Source organism: Heterocephalus glaber, unplaced genomic scaffold, assembly GCF_053883595.1.
Source record: "Heterocephalus glaber isolate CG9 unplaced genomic scaffold, H.glaber_assembly_v1.0 deba00001429, whole genome shotgun sequence".
Classification (NCBI taxonomy): domain Eukaryota; kingdom Metazoa; phylum Chordata; class Mammalia; order Rodentia; family Bathyergidae; genus Heterocephalus; species Heterocephalus glaber.
In genome coordinates, this window is record NW_028258294.1 from 18,483,172 (window position 1) to 18,505,454 (window position 22,283).

Here is a 22,283-nt window from a genome sequence, read left to right on the forward strand (position 1 = left end):
AGATTTATACATATTTTAACATTTATAAGTTTTTACGTACATAGTCTAGAGCTGCTTAGTTATTAGACATAAATAACATATTATCTCTACATTAGCCATGTATTTATTTACATATTAAATATAAATTATTTGTATTATTTATTTGGATACTATAGAAACATACAAAAATAAAATCTGGAAGAGAGCCTAATATTTTACAATAGGATATTTGTTAGGTACAGTATTATATATTTATGTGATACAAAACTAGGACACTACTAAGATCATATTTTTGTATATTTGAAAAGTAAATATTTAATGGCATAGAAAGTGCTCTCACTATAATGGTAATGTACTCAGAAAAGCAGAGGAGAAATCTTTATAGCAATTACAATCACAATTTCATAAGTAAACCAAATACTCTCCACAAGAAATAATGAAAGGAAGTGTATCTAAATATTAATATTGGTTATCTCTGAGTGGTGAAATTATAGGTGACTATGAATTTTTTATCTTTTACTATATCTAAAAGTTTTCAACAGGGATCACGGACTGTTAATGTTAAGGAAAGCAGAAAGGAGTACGTCTTCCTCGTGTGGAGAGGGCGCTCTATCCTTTAGCTCCCTACCCATGTGTGAGAGGAGCTCACTCTCTTGGTGGCCATCTTTAAAGATCATAGGTGAGATGAGAACCCGAGAGGAGGAAGAGGAGAGGCTGCATGGAGTGCTCAGTCCCTGACACCTACAAGCGGAGCTCTGGAACTCATGTGAGACAGCTCTATTTCCATCTTGGCTTGGGTCATCACTAAGCAATCACTTCATGTGTTTTTTGCAAGATGAAGGGGATTTGAGGAATCACTCCTGTTTGTGCAAGTTGATGGTGTGATAATGCAGTGCTTATGGTGATGTCCAAATTATGTCCCTCAGAGCCTAAGCTCCGTGTATCAGATAAGATGTTCCATATTTGTGCAGTTTTAATTCCAATATTTTGTTCTCTTGTTAGGTTATGTGTTACCTTCTATATACTAGTTATTTTATCACAAAATATGGTCATATAAGGGAAGATGCTCATGATAAATTAAACAAAAACATGATTTTTGCTACCATTGCAGTACAGTGATAACAGTCAAAAACTGGAACTTGGGGAAAGTAAATTGGGAAGTCACCATGAACTCAGAAATCAAAATAAATAATATATTAGTGCAAAATTTTACAAAACCAGAATCAATGAAACAATCAAAGACTTTTCCAAACAAAAATTTTAAATCTCAAACAAAAATCTCAAAATTTTCAATGAAAACAGTACCCAACGCTGCCTTACCCAAATCCTGGCCCTGAATAGGGAAGTGTTTTGGAAGTACTGTTTGAGGGACTAAGAGTGGTTATATCTTTAAATTTTTTTGCTTGATTTTTCAAGTTGTTTGTTTGTTGTTGTTTTGTTTTGCAGTGCTGAGGATTGAACCCATGGCCTCCACATGCTAGCAGTATGTGCCACATGCCCCAGTTGTTATCTCTTAATGATGAAACTGGAGAATTTTAAAATTATACAGTTTTTATAATTTTTCTGCTATGAATATATAATTTTCATAGCACATGATGTTAAGCTTATAGCTCAAAAGAGTTAAGGCTGGTCATAGTGAATGTGATTAAAACAGAAAATTTTAATGAAGTAAAAATAAAATTGGAAACATTCCTACTTAAAAAGAATATGAACAGGGGCTGGGGATTTAGCTCAGTGGTTCCACTGCCTGCCTTGCAAGTTTAAGGACCCGAGTTTGATTCCCGGCACCAAAAAAAAAAAAAAAAGAATATGAACAAATTGTTCCTACCTGTTACTCCCACAGGATGTAGTTTTTATAGTAGTAAAGCATCTGTCACATTATATTATAACCCTCAATTTCCACCGATTTCTTACTAATATCACCTGCTCAGTTGCATTCTTCCTCCTACTGGAGACCATGACCACTTTACAGACCTAGACCCTGTGCCTGTCACAGCTCTGGGCGCCAAGTGTATGCCCAGTTAGTTTTTGAACTCCTTTTCTTTAGGCAAAGCATAAAAACATGCTTCTTGGAAGAATCAACAGATATTCTGAGGTATGGAGAGCCCCAAATCCCAGGAAATTTCTTGTTGAAGTTACTGGCAAGGTTGCAGCATACTCCTGAGAGTCAATCCTTCTCAGAGGTATTCCATTAGGCACTTAGATGTGCATTTAGAATTTCTTCCATGTTTTATATTTCAACCCTTGTATGCTGTTGGCACTGGGTGTAAGATTTCAGGACTCACCAGGATGTCTTGTGTGGCCCTCCCCTTCTCCACTCCTCTGTTTTTTAAATCATAGAGTTTTAGGGTTGATTATGAAGTGGTTCTTTTTCCACTTCTTTTTCAATGTTTGACAAATAATGGGAGGCCAAAGGGGTCTGTCCCTACAGGCTGGTGGCCAAGGTTCCTCTTCCCACTTCTCACTTACACACTTTAGTGTGCTTTAATAACATCCCTCCTGAGAATTAGGGGTTCTAAACTCATATTTATATGTGTATTGAGATAAGATGAAGTTCCAGGTATGTTTATTCAAAATTTCTTTTCCTTTTTGTCTAAATCACTGAAATGGATTTGTGGAAACTTTTGATGTTCTCGGAAAAATCATAGTTTCTAGTCAGGCCAAATCACTAACAAGCTTGGGCAATTCTTTTAGTTTCTTTCATTTTTAGCTCTCTTTTATAAATGGGTTTGGTTTCTGCACTATTGATAACACCAAAATGAGGACCCAGTGAGGTTTCTCAATATGAAAATTCTTTCAAATGTATCAAAAGACTTTAAGTGCCCTTTTATTAATTAATGCTACTACTGGAAACCTATCTTGAAAAAAAGAATACATTAAGCTGATGAACATAGATGCCTATAGAAATATTATTCATATGGAAATAATCTATTTTCCAAGAAAAACTGAATAAATTATAACTCACTTATATTCTGGCAACCTTTGACTCAAAAGATGTTTATGAAAGTAGTATAAAAATCAAAGTTTTCTGATGACATATCAGAAGAAAAGTAAGAACAAGATAATAACAATTAAAACATCTTTATCACAGAAAATAATGGTAGTAAAGATGCCTGAACTTAACAGTTTGCATCTGGAAAGTTTTATTTTATAATTTATGAAGTTATAATAATGTGGTAAATGAAAATTTATTATTTTTAGAGACAATTAAAAACCCTGCTTTAAATGTTATATTGATATTATCAGATGGTCCCTGACTTATGATGGTTTACCGTATGATTTTTTTACTATATGAAGGTATGAAAATGGTTCTCATTCAATAGAAACCATACGTCAAATTTTGATCTCTCCCCTAGCAATGTGCGGTACCACACGGTTCTGCAGCTAGGGGGCAGCAGCGAGCCGCAGCTCCTCATCAGCCAGGCAGCCTCGAGGGTAACAAGGAATCCCACGGTGTACTACGTCTCTGAGCAATGACATTTGGTTGGTTAGGTGTATCAGATGCAATTTTGACTTACAATATTTCAACTACCATGAAATTATCAGGACATAACTCCATCATAAATCAAAGAGCACCTATACTAATTTGTTAAAACAAACAACCTGGAATAAGCCCTAGATTATGAGAATAAGCATTTTATCATTCCATTGTTTTCAAAACCCTTATGCAAATTAGCAAATCAATTTTAAAGGATGCATGTGAACATTAAATAAATCAACTAAGAACCTGTTTATATTTCCAAGTGTAGATATTTATGTCCATGATATTTGGAGGGGGGAGGTGTCTGGTGTTTCCAGGCACAAGGAGCTGTTTGTTCTTTCACTCAGTGACCTAGAGAGAAGAGAGCAGTGTGGAAGGTTTAACCCAACCCAGGCAACCAGTCCACAGAACAGCCACTGGCCAACTCTGTCCCTGGGCTCATCCAGCACCCTCTTCCTGTGGTCTCTCAGCTGCAGCTGCATGGGCCTGTGGGTGGACGGCACTTCAGGCTTCAAGCCAGGGCTGATGCACTTGCTGTTTCTTCTGCCTTACTGCTCTGTCTCCAAGTCTTCACCTGAAAGCTCTTTGATTCAGTTTAGGTTCATCACAAATGCTGCTTCTTCCTAGAGGCCTTTCTGGACTTCTCCCCACCATCCCAATCTTAGTTAATTTTTCCCCAATATCATGTATCACTTTCTGGAATTATCTTGCACACTTATCCATCAGTTTGTTCATCTCTTCCCAGCACCTTCCCATCCACTCCATCATCTCCGCATAAGTGCCAAGAAAGCAGGGATGTGTTTGTGTGCTCCTGTTTCTCCACCACATGTCACACAGTAGGCATTCAATAAGTAAATGTAAGCTGCCTATTTTCACTTGTGATTTCATAAAGCTCTGCAGTTAGTTCACATATTGCCTATAGTCTGCCTGAACACTGGACTAGAATCAGGGCCTCCCACCACCTCAGATCTGTTCTGATATCACAGCACAGTCTCCTTCTAGAGGTGGCAAAACCTCTGTAGCTTCTGAATCAGAGTGTCATGAGTCTGGGTGGGGGAAATTACATCTGGGGAGAAAGGACTCAAAACTAGGTGGTACCAATAAAGTACAATTTCCAATAGATTCCAGTACTCTGAGTTACTTTGAATTTAGTTCATCTATAAGTGGGCTCCATTCAAAGAAAGTTCAGTTCCACAGCCTTGTACTGGGCATCTACTGTTCCACTGAGCTTTTTTATTTATAGTCAGGTTGATGTTGAAAATGTTTAACCATAGGTGTGTCAGTAGAACTGGCCAATTAGAATGGATGAATGATATAGTTGGTGGGGATAGGTCAGTATGCACAAGTGAAAGCCAGCTCCACAATGCATTCCTGGCTCAAGCTGTCCACAGGTGCAGGCATGAAAGGCTCCCTGAAGCAGAGTTCAAGTTGTACGTGTGCTATGGTTTTTTTTGGTACTGGGGATTGAACTTGGGTCCTTGCACTTGCGCAGCAGGTGAAACCACTGAGCTAAATCCCCGGCCCAGTGTGCTATGGTTTTGACGGGCTCCTGAAAGTCCCGTAAAAAGCATCTCCACACACCTTTCACTAATGCTGGGAATTCTCTCATTAGAAATCCATTTCTATAAGTTAAGGATTGAAACAAACACTTGGAATCACTTTGAGTCATGTAATCCTTGCAAAAATTTCAATATGAATTATTTGCATCATCCTTATTTATTAGTCATGCAACACATGTACCTAATATGCACCAGACACCAATCTTATATGGTACCATTAACTTGACTTCAGGGAACTTTACAAAAGTGATTTTAAAATAACCATAGATTTTTGCTTATTTTCTCGTTATACCCTTTTAGGTTTTCCAACTCAGGAGGAGAAAGGGGGAATTGGGCAAAAATTCACAAACCTGTGCGAGGTGGAAGTTGTTCCTCCAGGTCCTGGGGGTGGCTGCAAATACAGTGGGGTCTGCAGAGGAAAACTTCAAAGCTGTGACAAGGAGGACAGCAAGGCCAGATGCAGGGAGCACCTTCATCTCCTCTTGGTAGCTTGGTAATTATATCAGCCTGGGGGATGGCAGACTGCACATTTGCACTTCGACCCTGAGCTCCTTTTATAGAGTCAAGCAGGTCTGGGTCCTCCAAGCAAGGATGATTCATGTCTCAAATGGTAATTATACAGCTTGTTTCTCTCCCTGATGATGGGGTAACATGAGCGTACACAGGAATCAGGGGAAGCTTCTTTCTTTGCGATTTACCAAGTCATAAAAGGAGAGAAACAATTATTTTTTATGAAGTTTGTTAGCTACTTACATAAATTGGGGTGAACTTGATTGATTTAAACCCAACTCAAGCAAAACCTTTGATTAGTCTCAGTTGAGGAGCCTTCTTCCATTCTGATTACAGAAAAGGCAAATGATTAGAATGTAACTGAATAAGAACATAATCGAGTACTGTAGTCTAGCGGTCTCCCACATTCAGCCCAATCCCCTGTGTCTTCTGTGTCCACTTTGACATTTCTCAGGAATAAAAGCTGTTGATAATGATGGTTCTCAGACACCAGATCCCAGCTCATCACTGTTATATTATATTATGTTATACAGTGCTGACATAGGGTGCAAAGTGAACTGGTTACTGTTAGTTAAGTTTTTGAATGAGTTAAAATGAGAGTTACATTTTAGTTCACCAGAACTCCTCATTCTTTGTGCACTCTGGTTAATTTGGGTTAATTCTTTCTTCCTAGATGTGAATAAGATAACTTTTGACCTAAAGATATCATGGAGAAATCATGTTGTATGGTGGGAAAAGCAGTTTGGAGTCAGAAAAGGAGAGATTAAATTTTAAGATATTTCCTAGACTTTGGACAAATTATTTAATCTCTGTGAACATTGATATTTTTTTTGCTTAAATTCTTTTATTGGTACATTTTAGGTATATAATACGTTTACATTTATCATTGGGTGCTTGTATCTGTACATGATGTATCTTGGGTCTTATTTTTTTTATTTTTTATTTTTCCCCATTAACTGTGTGCCCTCCCCCCCCTCCACACTTCCCTATTGAAGTAGACTTTGTTTCCATTTCTTTCTTTTCTCATAATGAACATTGATTTTTTTTTTAATTTTCAGAAGACTGACACTAATGCTGCTCTGTGTAGTCTTCTCAATTTGATGAGGGCACATAGCATACAGCATGGTGTCTGCTAGTACCACTTGGCATCCATTATTCTTGTGTTCTGCAAAAATTGCTGATGGCAAGATGAAGTCACTCTTGTCTCATCCAGACAAATTCAGAACTGGGAAAGTATGAAGAATGAGAGCTCAGGTTTTGCCTGCTTAAGTGCAAAAACTGTCTCAGGAGTTAAAAAAAAAAACCCCAAATCAGAAAGTCCTTCCAACCCTTTATGCCTTGCACACTTCAAATATATGCACAGATTTCATTATTATTATTTATGTTAAGTAATTTAATACTACAACATTTCAGACAAGATGCTCTCCCAGGAGAACCTTCACCAATGAGCTGATGCCAACTCCTGCCTCAGGTCAAAAAGACCAATGAACTTTGAAACCAGGCAACTTATGTGAATTTCTCCCTTTTGCTGATAAAAGCTTTCCTTATCCTCTTTGGATGTATGGTGCACCTGTGGCTTGCCTTAGGATGCCTGCTGGATTATACTCCTCTTATTCCCAAGTACATTCTCTGTACTTGGGGATATTGTTTCTCTGATATTTCATCTTAGTTTTGACAGTTCAGGTCCTAATTATGACATCTGTGTATATGACTTTGAACAGGTTGCTTACTCTCTTTAAGCTGTGCCACTTTCATTTTTAAAATTCTAGCTTCTGGGAGGTTGAGATAGGAGAGTAAGTTTGAGCCCAGTCTGGGCAATTTAGCAAATTAGTGAGAATTTATCTTTAAAGAAAGAGGGAAAGAAATAAAGAAAGGAAGGAAAGAAAAGAAAGAAAGAAAGACAGAAATGACTGGGATTGTAGCTCAATGCAAAGGCCCTGGATTCAATCCTCAGTACTACCAAAAAAAGAGAGGGGGATATAGGGAAGAAATCATATCATAACAAAGCTCTTAACAAGGTACTCAGTAGATATAACCTCTTATGAAATAATGTTCAGTGTTTTGGTGTCCAGCTCATGGTTGGCTTTTTTTTTTTTTTTTGATACCAGGATTGAACTCAGGACCTTGCGCTTGCAAGGCAGGCGTAGGGCCACTAAGCTAAATCCCCAGCCCGATTGGCTTTTATTTTAACAAATGTTTTTGAATGGATTAATTGACGGCTACATCAATGATTCTCATACTTTGTGGGTCAGCTGCAGCACTTTCACCTTGGAATTTGTAGGAAGTTCAGATTCTTGGGACCCAACTAGCTTCACTGAGTCAGAAACTCTGAGAATAAAGCCCTTTGGTCAGAGGCTTAACAAGCTCTCCACATAATTTGGATGCACGCTAAAGTTGGAAAACCATTGAATTAGTTAAACAAGCAAAATCATGGAATCTGAGGTAAAATAAAAGTCTAAAAAGTGCCAAGAACACCCCAGTCACAGAAAGTATTCAATACGCTCTTGCCTTCTGGGGCCATGCTTTTCAGTGGAGAAATACCTAGTATTTGAAAGTTATTTGTGAAATCTGTTGCAAATAATTTATGAACCATGGTAGTACATAAATGACTTTCCTTCACATTTAGATGAGATTCAAGGTTATTCTTATAGTTCTCTCTCCCTTTCTGCCTCTTTGTATTCTGCTATATTTTCCTGCATGGATGAGAGAGTGATGGAGTCAGAGCTGGTCTGTGGGGTCTAGGGAATAGCAGCAGGTACTTGAGAAGAGCATGTTACCCAGGCAGACATCACATCTGTTACCTATTGAGAGATGAGTGAAATATGTCTCAGAAGAAAAAAACTCACAGTTCTATTACACTCATTCAAATGAATTACAAGCTTGTAAAAGATTATTTTTAAAAAGTCAATCAAGTTTATTTTATGAATGGATGAATGTATAAACATATACAGTTTGTACTTTTTGGTCTCAGGAATGGAAAAGATCATAGTAATCTTTCAAAAATTTTTTGTGCTTTTTTCCCTCTCTGCTGTCCAACTACTATACCTTCATAGACACTGGGAAAGATAAATAAGGACTGAATCCTTGACTCTTCCCTCTGACTGTTCCTCTTGTTCTCTGGTTTACTCTCTGTTTCAGTTCACCCCATTGGCCCAGTGCAAAGGCAGACAAGGAGCAGAGTGTTGGAGTGAGAAGAATGATGGTGAGAAATTCTGAGGTCATTAAAGAGAAAATATTCTTACTTCTATGACTCTAAAACTTCTTCTTGAAGAAGTTTCTTCTTTTTCTTGAGTCTTCTTCTAAGATTCAAAAGTTCCAGTTTAGAAGCAAAGTAAGTGAAGTGTGCTCTAGATACTTCTAGTTCTAGTATCCACTATTCTAATGCACAAAAATACTTTTTTTATAGCACTTTTACTTTCTTTATTTTCTGTTTGTCTTGTATCCCTTGAAACTCAAAGTGTCTCCTCCTCTCCCATTGATCATTCTTTTTTAAATTATATTTGCAATACATAATGAATACATTAATCATGGGGAATTAGTACATATACACAGTACACTTAATCCCTTTTATTTTCCCCTCCTCTCCCCTCTGTCCTGTCTCCCTCTATCTCCAGATACCCTTCCCATTTCAACAATGTCTACCTCCCTGTTTTCTATCATCTACTTTTAATTTTGTTCTTTAAATTATTTATACTTTGTATGTTTAATATAAGAGAAATCATGAGATATTTAACCTCCTGTGTCTTAGCATTATAGTTTTAAGATGCAATGCACAGAAAGTCCTAATGTTCCCAAGTACAGTACTTCAATTCTTAAGTGCAAAAATTCAGAAGAGGAACAGCAACTTATGTTCTTATAGGTCATTTACATTTACCACAATTGAATTTCATGATAGAGTCAGTGATAGGTAATACCTTTTACCCTTATATATAGAGAGAATGTCACTTATCACTATACTTTTTCTATTTTTTCCATCTTTTTAGGGGAGCAGAGGTTTACTCTCTGTCATTCTTGTATCAAATATAAATTTAAATCCAAATCATTCAAATCTAAAAAGATCATATCAAGGTAAGTCAAGGACAAAAAGGAAAGCAATATGAGATCCTATCAGAGAAATGTGGAAAGCATAGTATATACAGATTAGTAGGATGATAAAAATAATATATTGAGCCAGGAGATTGGAATCTTCCAGACTAAGGATGATACTTGGAGACCCTGAAGACTGCTTAAAAAATTCAAGTAGAACCTATATGTCCATGTACCAGTAATACAAGGAGTTAAGTGTTTCAGACTATAGAATCAAGTTTTCTAGCGTGAACTGCTCCTTGCTTCATCCTAGCTGAATTCAGTTCCTTGGCATTTTAGTAAATCTTTGACATTTAGGTTGTCAAGATTGCGCCTGCTGTGCATGTAATGGGAATAACTGTTGAGCAAACTGCTGATTGACTATTTTTCTTCCTTAGGTAAAGAGCACAGGATTGGTATTTAGCCAACCCGAGAATACAACACTAATTGGCCACTTTCTAGATGTGTTACCAGTCACTGGTCTTAAATTTTAAACTATAGAAACCATCTTTGGTTAACTGAAGAGAGTCTATATTTGTTGTAAGGGTGTCAGGTAGACGACACAACTGCCAGGAAAGTTGGAAAACCAGTGGTAATAAGGGCAGTAGAAACCAAAGTTGCCGTGTGAGCAGTCATGGGAGCCTTGCCTCTCATTGCTGGACAGTATTGCAGCCGGACAGCTAGGCTGCTGTGGCTCTTGTTTCTAAATGTCTTTGACTCTCTTCCTCAGCAACAAAGTCATGGGTGTGAGAGTCTGTTGACTGAGCTAGGGTCATGTGCCCTTGTCTTCATCTCCAGACAGAAGCAGCAAGTGGATCTCCCCTCAGCCTGGTCTCCACATGAGGAGGCAGGACACCCTCCATGGAAACCATCAATAATGGGGAACATTTTCCAGAGAAGAATACATCCAAACCAAACCCAGTAAATGTTCAGTAACCTTCTGAAACTTCTGTCTTCTGCTGTGTAGAAAGAAGGATAATGGAATTTATATTAGAAGGAGTCAGAGGGGATTAAAATGGCAAATGTACATTTACTGCTGAGCCTGGCTCATAAATGGAAGATTTGAGAATTGTTTTTCCTATAATTTACAAACTTTCCAAAAAAATACTGTGATGAATTAATAAAAAATTAACATTTGACATTTTCTTACTTCTAAGACTCATGTGGTGATTGAATTGACTGTTGATTAAATAATCCCTGTGGAAAAAACCAAAGTATTACATCATTAATATGTATACATTGACACATTCTTTTTTAATCAATTAAAGGACTTTATTTCTTCTTCCTTTTTTATTAGTATATGTTTGCAATGAATGGACTCATTGTAGGGAATTGGTACATGCACATATCACATCCTGATCCTTTTTACTTTCCCTTTTTCTCTCCTCTCTCATACCTTCCCTCATTCCCCAGAGCCCAGTCCCATCCCCCAAAAGGCTTATATACTTTATAAGTTTGCTACTTGTCTTTCCATATTAGAAAGTAAGCTCCACAAGGATAAGGACTTTGTATCTTCTATTCACAGCAGCACTCCTAGGACATGGACAAAATGGAGATTCAAAAAATAGTTGTTGGTTAAAGGAATGAATGAGTGAGTGACAGATTAAATCTAGAAAAGAGAAAAACAGATTGCCCCCAGAGGGATAAATTTGTCCCAGCTCCCTAGTTGGCCAGCAGTTAGGTTCTTGGGCTGACTCTGAGGCCAAACAGATGCCTCACACTTCTGTGTATCTGCTGCAAGATGGACCAGCCAGACTGGCCAAGCTCCCTGGCTGATAATGAGGTCTGTCATTGTAAATGATTGCCTTGTTACTCTGGCTTCTATATCTTAACATTTATTAGCTTTATAAAGGATTAAATTTCTGGATTGTCAAAGAATTTGCTCACAACTTGGTGAATTTTCAAGGTTAGAAATTGGTTAGCAGGCTTTCAGTAACCGGACTCTACCTTCCAGCCTTTCTTTGTTGTGTCCAGATTGTGAAGTCCCAAAGACCACCAGGAGGCCGTTTCCAATGTAAGCACACAAGGGTCGTTTATTCAAGCTTAAGCAGGGACTCTCAACTGTCACCGACACAGCGGATCGAGATTGAGAGCCCTGAGTCCCTAACTAGCAGGGTTTTTATTGAGAATACAACAAGCTTTGGTTATTAGTAGCCAGGTGATAGGTTAATACTTAATACATATGAAGTGTAGGGTTTTGGTTGGCTAGGCTTTGGGGGTCGAAGGGGATTACGTATTGGTTTTTGTGAGGGAGAAAGGGGCAAAGATTAACGGCCGGTTGTTACATACTGATCGTTAGCAGACCCACTAACTAATGGCCGCATCTATCTTGTGTAGACAGTCAGCTCATTAACTGCTTATCCTACAGATAGTGTGCCTGGAACGCTCTTTCCTCGGGTACACAGGTGGTTGGGTAATAAACTCAGGAATTTCAAGTGGTGAATTCCTAGTTTAAGCACAAATTTGAGAGAACAAAGGAGACGGCTCCAAAATGGAGTCATTTTGGTCCCACATTCCCCCCTTCTCATGATGCTATAGAGGGCCAATCATGGGCCTCTGGGGGTTAATTCTATCAAGTCGGTAGGAATTGGCTGGTATTGGGACCTGAGCACCATTAACTGAACAGCGTTAATTTGTTTTTTGATGAACGAAACTAGTCTATTGAGTATACAAGGTCCAAAGGTCAACAGTAGTAACACGATAAGCAAGGGGCCTAGCAGGGTAGAGATTAGGGTAGTTAGCCAAGGGGAAGAATTAAACCAAGATTCGAACCAGTTTTGAGATAGTTTTCTTTTTCGCTTACGTTTGGCGATGCCCTCCCTAACTTTAGCCATGGACTCTTTGACCACTCCTGAATGATCTACATAGAAGCAACATTCTTCACCTAAGGCAACGCAGAGTCCTCCCTGTTGAAGGAAAATTAAATCTAGCCCCCTTCAGTTTTGGAGGACTACTTCTGCCAGTGAAGTTAAAGACTCTTGGAGGTGGGAGATGGAGCTTTCTAGTCTTTCAATATCTATATCTATGGCTGCCCTTAAGTCATTGTAATGTTTATTGTGTAGTATTAGCGATGAAACTCCCGTTCCTGTCCCAGCTAGCCCCAAACCTAGGAGAACGGTCAGAGTAATGGCTGTTACAGGTTTTCGTTTAACTCTGATTTGGGTTTCAGCCAGGCGGCTGGAGATGTCCCTTTCTGAGTGATATAACAGCCAGGGGACCAATTGTACAAGTACACAGAAATCTCTAGTCTGTTTTAGCACTAGTCCATGTACACAAGGGGTGAGTCCAGAGGAGCAGGCCCACCACCCGTCATAAGGGGGAATGAGATATTTAGGTCTAGGCCGAAGAATGGTTTTGTTACAAAGGTGTTGGTGGGAGACCGGGACACTGCCAACACAAGTTCCTTGTCCAGTTACCGACTGTAGGGTCAGCCTAGCTGTCCCTTTTTGTTGCCATCTACACTGAGTCGGACTGTCTGATTTAGTGAAATTGTCTAGATAAGCTATTGTCTCGTAGTATGGGGGCTTGGTATCATAACATAGCCAGCAGGACTGAGTGAGGTCTGGCCTAGATGCATTTAGGGCCTTAAAGGTGTGGACCATCAGTTCCCAAAGGGGGTCTTGGTCCTGGCTATGATCGACTTTTTCTGTCTGGGTGATCATTTGAACCAAGGGCAGGAATGTGGAAGCGGAGGTTAAGTTTGATGGCTGTATGGAGGTATTTGTTTTTGGTGGCATGGGCGAGCTCTTCGGGGGAGGGGGCTTAGTAGATCTGAAAGGGGCTATTGGGGCTAGTGCCAAATTTGGCCCTATCAATTGGGGAGGCCCTATTGCGAGTGGCTCCATTTTTAGTTTTATAGTAAAAAGTAATCCATTATCATATCCACTTTCATATAATTGCAACCCCCAACTGCGGCCTGTTTCCCAATTTGTGAACTGTTTGCCTGGGTCCGTAAAAGTAATACGGATGGGGTTACACAGAAATTGGGCACAGCGGCCAAAGAGAGGATTGTGTGCCAACTTCTGTTGGGGAATCTTGTCGACCGAAATAAAATCAGTTGTAATGGAGGGTTTCCAAGCTATGGCCCCCGTTGACTCACAACCCCAATTTTTGCAAAAGAACTGTTCAGCACCCCCACAAGTTACAATTTGACTTCTAGTACACCCCCCCCCCCGACAGACGTAGAAGGGGGTGTCTCGTAATATTGCCCTGCGAATTACATGGTTGCAACCCGGTGTTCGTGAATCGACCGGGGGGAGGGTACACCCCTTTTTTGTTTCCCCACATTCAGGCCTTCCCCATGACTCTAGGCTCCAGTGTCCGATATCCCAGCTGCCAGTGGCTAGCCGACAGAGATCAAACTCTAGAGCAGGCCACCAGGTTAATGGTGGGCTCACTTTGGACGAGCTGTTAATAATGTCACCTGTGGCGGTACTGACGATCATCCAGGTTAAATTTAGGGGAGCATGTGGGTTCTGTCCTCCTAATATCGGTGTCAAAAGTACAGTTACCACAATCATGACCGTCGACGATGCAGCTTGAGTTTGAGGGGGTTGTCTTGGTCTTTGGACACCTGTCATGATGGAACGAAGTCCTCTAGGACAGTGTGAGGATCTGCAGGGTGAACGTGGGTGTAGTGCACCCACGAGGCAATCCCGTCGACCTTGAGAGCAGTGGGCGTGGTCAGGACTGTGACGTAGGGTCCTTTTTAACGGGGCTCAAGGTCCTTTTGTCGGTGTCTCCGTCTCCGGACGAAGACCCAGTCTCCTGGTCGATAGCGATGGGGCTCGGGAGGCGGTCCAGTTTGGTATAAGGCTTCTAATTTAGGCCAGATATCCTCGTGCACACTTTGGAGGCTTTTTAAAGAAAGTAACAACTTTTGGTCATCAAATTCAACAAGCACATTTGATTGAAGTTTGGGAATAATGGGAGGGGGAATTCCAAACATGATTTCAAAGGGAGTTAATCCCATCTTATAGGGTGAATTGCGTACCCTATAGAGGGCGAAGGGAAGGAGAGTCACCCAGTCACTGCCAGTCTCTAAGGTTAATTTAGTTAAGGTCTCTTTTAATGTTCTATTTATCCTCTCTACCTGTCCTGAACTTTGGGGTCTGTATGCACAATGTAATTTTCAATCCGTCCCCAATATCTGTGCTAGGGTTTGACTCACCTTGGAAATAAAGGCGGGTCCATTATCTGATCCTAGCATTACTGGAAAACCATACCTTGGCAGGATGTCTTCTAGCAGTTTCTTAGTCACACTTCGCGCTGTTTCATGTTTGGTAGGAAACGCTTCTGTCCATCCTGAAAAAGTGTCTACAAAAACTAACAAGTATTTATAACCATACCTTCCAGGTTTTACCTCGGTGAAGTCCAATTCCCAATAGGCTCCAGGTCGGCTTCCCCTCAGCCTATTTCCTGGGTTGGCCCTATTGTGGGTGGCATTTGTCAATTGACAGGCTTTGCAGGTAGCAACAATATGCTCAATTTTAGAATTAGCATCACGGATCTTAATTTCAGCATGTCTCAGGAGATCTTGCATTTTTCGAGTGCCCATGTGGGTGGTCCGGTGCATCTTGGAGAGAACTTGTTCTCCCAGTGCTTTAGGCAAGATGACTTTACAATCAGAAGATTTTCACCACCCGTTGAGGCACTGAGGCATAGGTAATTGTTTTATCCAATTTAAATCTTCTTCAGTGTACTGGGGTTTTTCTGGTAGGGCTGCACTTCCCGGATCGGGCAGCTGAGTGGCCAGTGTCAGATTAATCTTTAAGGCTATTTCTCGGGCTGTCTGGTCAGCTAAATTATTTTCTCTGGCAATTGGAGTGTCGCCTTTTTGGTGTCCTGGGCAATGGATAATGGCTAATTTTTTAGGTAGCCAGAGGGCTGTTAAGAGGGCAAGGATCTCCTCTTTGTTTTTAATAGTCTTTCCTTCAGCTGTCAGGAGTCCCCTTTTTTTGTAGATGGCCCCATGGACGTGTGCAGTGGCAAAGGCATACCGGCTATCTGTGTATATATTTAACTTTTGGCCCTGTCCTAGAGTCAATGCCTTGGTCAGAGCTATGAGCTCCGCCCGTTGTGCTGAGGTCCCGGTGGGCAATGGTTCTGCCCAAATGACCTCAGTCTCTGTCACCACTGCTGCTCCTGCATACCTGCGGCCATCACGAACAAAGCTGCTCCCATCAGTGTACCAAGTATCATCTGCATCTGGCCACGGTTGGTCGCTCAGATCTGCTCGAATTCCATGTACCTGGGCTAGGATGTCTGTGCAGTCGTGAAGCGGAGCCTCCAAGTTCGGGTCTGGCAACAGTGTGGCTGGGTTTAAAACAGCCGGGGCCTGAAAGACAACTCGGGTTGGATTTAGGAGTAAGCTCTGGTAGTGGATCAGGCGAGCATTACTGAGCCATCGATCTGGAGGCTGTTTTAGGACTCCCTCAATAGCGTGAGGGGTGGTCATGCACAGTTCTTGGCCTAATGTCAACTTGTCAGCATCTTTGACCATTAGAGCCACTGCTGCAATCATTCTTAGACACGGGGGCCATCCTGATGCAACTGGATCAAGTCTTTTTGATAGGTACGCCACTGGGCGGCGCCATGGCCCTAGATGCTGGACCAGGACGCCCTTAGCGACTCCTTTGTTTTCATCAATGTAAAGGTGGAATGGCTTAGTAATATCGGGCAAGCCCAAGGCTGGTGCCGTCAGCAAGGCTGTTTTAATTTGATCGAAAGATTTTTGTAGATTTTCTGTCCATTGAAAAGCCTGATTGTCTTTGGTGGTCTCGTAAAGGGGCCTTGCGAGCTCTGTGAACCCCGGTATCCATAGGCGGCAGAAGCCCGCCGATCCCAAGAACTCTCTGACTTTCCGAGGAGAATCTGGTGTGGGTATCTTAAGAACTGTCTCTTTTCTAGCATCCGACAGCCATCTCTGCCCTTCCCTAAGCATGTACCCCAAGTAGCTTACCTCGGGTTTGCAGATCTGGGCCTTTTTGGCGGACGCCCGGTACCCCAGTTCTCCTATGACTATCAAGAGTCTCTTGGTTCCACTTAGACAGTCTTCTCGCATTTCAGCTGCTATGAGGAGGTCATCTACATATTGTAACAGAGTTAGTTGGGGGTTCTGGAGGCGAAACTCACCCAGGTCTTCATGTAGGGCCTCGTCGAAGATGGTGGGAGAGTTTTTGAATCCTTGGGGTAATCGGGTCCATGTCAGCTGTCCGTTGAGGCCTTGTTCTGGGTCACTCCATTCAAATGCAAAGATGTGTTGGCTTTTGGGTGCTAGCGGAAGGCTAAAAAAAGCATCTTTGAGATCCAAGACTGTGTACCATCGATGGCTCGGGGGAAGTGAACTCAAAAGGGTGTATGGATTAGGCACTGTGGGGTGGATGTCCATAACCCTCTTGTTCACTTCCCGGAGATCCTGCACTGGCCGATAGTCATTAGAATGAGGTTTTTGCACTGGCAACAAGGGGGTGTTCCAGGCTGATTGACAAGGCCTAAGAATCCCCTGAGCAAGCAACCTCCCGATGTGTGGAGTTATTCCCTTCTGGGCCTCTAGGGGCATAGGATATTGGCGAACTTGTACAGGATCTGCCCCAGGTTTTATTTCCACAAACACCGGTGCTCTGTGTGCAGCTAACCCCATGCCTCCAGTCTCCGCCCATGCTTGTGGGAACATGGTGAGCCATTGTTCCATGTCAGGATCAGGAGGGGCCCTCTTCTGATGTAGCAGATATTTATCTTCTAGGTTTATGGTTAGTACCTGAATGGGCCTTCCCTCTTGATTAAGGACTTTTGTGCCCCTGGGTTGGAAATGAATTTGAGCCCCTAATTTAGTAAGTAAGTCTCTTCCCAATAAGGGGTAGGGGCAGCCTGGTATAATCATAAATGAGTGGGTTACTTGGCCCACTCCCAAGTCTACTGTTCTTTGGGTTGTCCATGAATACTTTTTCATGCCTGTAGCTCCTTGAACCCAGGAGGTCTTATCAGAAACATGGCCACATGGTTCAAGTAGGACTGAATGTTGAGCCCCTGTATCCACTAGGAACTCGATAGGTCTCCCCTCCACTTTTAGGGTTACCCTGGGCTCGGGGAGGGGTGCCGAACCCCATCCCCCCTAATCATTTAATTCATCCATAGCCAGGATAGGGGCCTTGGGGCGTCCTTCCTGTTGTTTCTTTTTGGGACAGTCTCTGGCCCAGTGTCCATACTCTTTGCAATGAGCACATTGATTTTTTCCTAACTGGGGGCGCTCTCTGCGTCTCTCTTTGTTTTCTCCTTCCACCGCAATCTTTCTTAGTCTACGTTCACGTTCCTTTTGTTCTCCCGCAGTGGCAGCCAGAAGGATCTGAGCTAAGTTTCGGGTCTGGCGGTCATCAGCTTTTTCTCGTTTCTCCTCTGTGGTTTTTCTATTGTGATACACTTTCTCTGCCACTGTCACTAAGTCCTGAATACTCTTTTCTCCTAACCTACTTTCTGTAACTTTCTCTTAATGTCTGGCGCCGCCTGGTTGACAAAATGTATTATCACAGCTGCCTTTGTCTCAATTGTTTCCGGGTCCATAGGAGTGTACCTATGAAAAGCTTCCTGAATTCTTTCTAGGAAAGCAGCAGGGCTTTCATCTAACTTTTGTTGTACATCCCCTACCTTAGCCAAATTGGTGGGCTTCCTTGCCGCTGCTTTGAGACCTCCCAATAAAGTCTGGCGATAGACCCGAAGCCTCTCCTTACCTTCCGCCGTGTTGAAGTCCCAGTTGGGTCGGGACAGAGGAAAAGAAGTGTTGATAGTGTCAGCATTGGTGGTGGGTTGACCATTGTCACCAGGAACCAATTTCCTGGCCTCATTCTGGATCCTCTCTCGTTCCTCAGTGGTGAACAGGACCTGCAGAAGCTGTTGACAGTCATCCCAAGTGGGCTGCTGGGTAAACAAAACAGTTTCTAACAGGTTAATCAAATCTCTAGGGTTATCAGAGAAATTGGCATGTTGTCGGCGCCAATTATAAAGATCATTTGTAGCAAAGGGCCAGTAATGGTGAGGCTGGTTCCCATGTTCATCAGGGGGCCCTATCGCTCGCAGCGGACAAACAGTAGAGTCTGCTGGTCCTGCCGGCGAGGCGGCGCGCCAGTGACGAGTATTTTGGGCGGGACCATCACGGTCGCCAGCACCCGGGGCGGGCTCTTCCTCCCTAGCCCCGGCTGGGACTGGGTCATTTCTTTCAGCCTGCTGTTGTGGAAGAGAGGGGAGAGAGTAAGGGGGAGGGAAAATAAGATCTTCTTCGGTCCCTCCCTGGAGGACAGGCTTGGTTTCGGTCTGCTTCTTGTCATCGCGCCCTCTAGGAGTCTTCTTACTGGCTGTCAGGATTAACTCTGGCTGCTGTTGCTGTGAAGGCAAAAAAAGCTTAACCCATGGGGGTGGGTTAGAGATCAGAAGTTCCCAAATGGCAATGTAGGGTACCTGGTCGGGATGAAGGATGGCTTTACGAACTCTGCGTATAATTTGCAAATCAAAAGTTCCCTCGGGGGGCCATCCTACCCCAAGGGTGGGCCACTCCGAGCTACAGAGGGTGATGAACTTAGCCTTTTTAATTTTTAAACTTAGGTTATGAGCGCTCTCCCTAACTTCCTTGAAATGGTCTTTCATGAGGGAAAGAGGGGTAGTCACAGTCTGTCCCATCGTCTCAGTCCAAGTCAGCACAACAAATAGACAAATAAACGCAACAGAAAAACACAAGGCGAGACAAAACCGTCCTCTGCCCGATCGGAGGCAATGCAAATGGGACGACGGCCTCGTGCCGTGCCGCGGGAGCGACCCGCACTGTCCCTCCAGGAGTCTCACTGACTCGTACTCTTGGGGCACTCCATCCCCACCAGCGGAATCCGGAACGTCTTCCAGGATCCCGGGTCGGCGGCCCTTGCAGCGCGTCCGCCTAGACCGTCTGCCGACCTTCCCAGAAAATAGGCCCACACTTTACAAACACAAAAAACACTCACCAGCCGGCGTTGACCCTCCGGTACGGGAGTCCTGAAGGTCTTGGGATCCCGGATGAGCCCCCAAATGTTGTGCCCAGATTGTGAAGTCCCAAAGACCACCAGGAGGCCGTTTCCAATGTAAGCACACAAGGGTTGTTTATTCAAGCTTAAGCAGGGACTCTCAACTGTCACCGACACAGCGGATCGAGATTGAGAGCCCTGAGTCCCTAACTAGCAGGGTTTTTATTGAGAATACAACAAGCTTTGGTTATTAGTAGCCAGGTGATAGGTTAATACTTAATACATATGAAGTGTAGGGTTTTGGTTGGCTAGGCTTTGGGGGTCGAAGGGGATTACGTATTGGTTTTTGTGAGGGAGAAAGGGGCAAAGATTAACGGCCGGTTGTTACATACTGATCGTTAGCAGACCCACTAACTAATGGCCGCATCTATCTTGTGTAGACAGTCAGCTCATTAACTGCTTATCCTACAGATAGTGTGCCTGGAACGCTCTTTCCCCGGGTACACAGGTGGTTGGGTAATAAACTCAGGAATTTCAAGTGGTGAATTCCTAGTTTAAGCACAAATTTGAGAGAACAAAGGAGACGGCTCCAAAATGGAGTCATTTTGGTCCCACATCTTATAAGTCCTTCTTCCATAAGCTGCAGTTAATATATACCACTTTCAATGCCCTGACTTTAAAAAAATGTTTATTTACCTAACTTGTAAACCATATACTGTATTTTGTAATGGTTATTTTTTAAGTTTAGAAAGTTTTTGATAAGAATACAGAATAATATTAGTTAGTATTCTGAATTTCTAGGTAAACACAAGTTTTAGATGAATCAGATGCAATAAAAATGGAAGAAAGCAAAGAATGTATTTGAAATCAAACACTGCCCTCAGAATCTCATACTGAATGCTAGCAAATGAACTTACCTTACTTGTGCAAATAAGCGGCTCAGAGAGAGCCTGGCAAGCTACTTTCCTGAAGTGAGTTTATCTTCCAGGAAGAGAGAAGGGGGGAAAAGAAAAGTAAAACTTAAGCTTAGAACCATAGATAATTTTGATTAGAGAGAAGGAAGCAAACAACCTTCCAATCCAGCAATAATTAACACTAAAAAAGAGCCATTAAAGAAGCTTGTGATGTTATCTTCAGAAGTCTTTAAATATAAATAGAGGATTGTACTTCCAGAAGAAATGTGGTTAAGTGGGATTCTGCCTGCCTGCTCAGATTTGGTGTGTGTATATAACACTTAGAGTAGATGACTTCCAAATTTTATTCATATATATATATATATAATTTAGAAATATGTACTTATATAATGTACAGGTATAATAATGAAATATCTATCTTCATTCACATAATCAATATTTATTGAACATCAATTATTTGTTAGATAATGGGAATACAAAGATATGAGACACTGTTTTTTTTTTTCTTTTTTTGGGGTACCGGGGATCGAACTCGGGTCCTTGCGCTTGCGCAGCAGGAGGCGAAACCACTGAGCTAAATCCCCAGCCCAAGACACTGTTTTTAAAGTCCACCAGCTCAAGATTAAGTACTGCAGGAGATGGAGAATTTGGAATAAGGCCTTAATGAAAGTTGACTGAATCATTGTGACAAAAATGTATCTTTGCATTGCAAATTGGTACAATTCTTCCAAAACAGCAATTGTGCAATACATACCAAGAACTATAAGAGGGGTCATATTTTAGGGGCTATATTTCACTCCTCAGAATTTTCACTAACAAAATATTTTTTAAAAAGCAAAATGGGGCCGGGGATTTAGCTCAGTGGTTTCGCCGCGGGCTGCGCAAGCGCAAGGACCCGAGTTCAATCCCCGGTCCAAAAAAAAAAGCAAAATGTTTGTTTTATGCTTAGTTTTATGAGCAAAACGCTGGAAACCACCTACAGGGAAGTACTTACATGAATTATGGCAATTTTGTGATACACAATTTCATTATTGAAATTATTTAGCAGTGCATAAAATATTAAAAGAACAGTTTTGGCCAAAAAAGAAAATATAAAATTATATAAAATTTAATTATATATCTATTGAAGAAAATACATAGGCAAAAGTTTTGGAAGGAAACATGGAGAAATGAAAACAGTGGTGTGAGAGTGATAGGGCCTTATACCTAACAATTCTTATAAGTTTTCCTTTAATGTTATTATATATATATATATTTAAAAAAATAGTAAAAATTTGAAAGATTGTATCAATGTGTATTTTAATATTTGAGAAAACAGATGACATATATGATGAACTCAGTGCATATTTTATTTTATTCATCATTTTTGCACCCATGCCCTGTCCATGTACTTGTTCTAGAATTCTTGCCTTTATTCCAGGCACCAGAAATGGCACCAGGCTCAATGCTGGAGGTACAAAAGGTAAGTAAAAAGCTGTCCTTACCGGGCTCTTAGATTGTCCAGGGAGAGAGGCAGATGTAAACTCAAAATCTCCTACAGTGTAATTAGTAGAAGTGTAGTGGTATTTAAAGGTCTAAATGAGGGCTGGGAAAGGAAAGGCCATCTCTGGCTGGGCAGCTGAGGATGAGACGGGATGGAGAAAGGAGGGGCTGGGTGGGCTTTCCACAGGAGCAGAGCTTTCTGTGAGTGCTGATTGTTTGCAGAGTTGGAGTTCACCAGCAAGATGGGAGATGAGTTGGAGGATAATGACAGGAAGTGGAGAGAGAGAAATTCCAAGATTAGAGGATT

The 22,283-nt window shown here is 41.7% G+C and overlaps 1 protein-coding gene and 1 long non-coding RNA gene across 4 annotated transcripts in view; one reads left to right on the forward strand and one right to left on the reverse strand.

Moving 5' to 3' along the window:
* Positions 1–5,495, reverse strand: part of Mmp20 (matrix metallopeptidase 20) — a 43,584-nt gene extending 38,089 nt beyond the window's left edge. The window contains exon 1 of the mRNA XM_004870794.4: positions 5,370–5,495. Coding sequence (XP_004870851.1) covers positions 5,370–5,495 — 126 coding nt within the window. The remainder of the gene's footprint in view (positions 1–5,369) is intronic.
* Positions 604–10,743, forward strand: LOC106008292 (uncharacterized). 3 transcript variants are annotated; one of them, XR_015451637.1, is made up of 4 exons: positions 604–745; positions 5,320–5,629; positions 8,668–8,731; positions 10,393–10,743. It is a non-coding gene; the product is annotated as an uncharacterized LOC106008292 (long non-coding RNA). The 3 variants fall into 3 exon arrangements; XR_001182713.3 differs by having other exon boundaries at positions 5,320–5,512; positions 10,325–10,743; XR_001182714.3 differs by having other exon boundaries at positions 5,320–5,512.
* Positions 10,744–22,283: the final 11,540 nt, after the last annotated feature.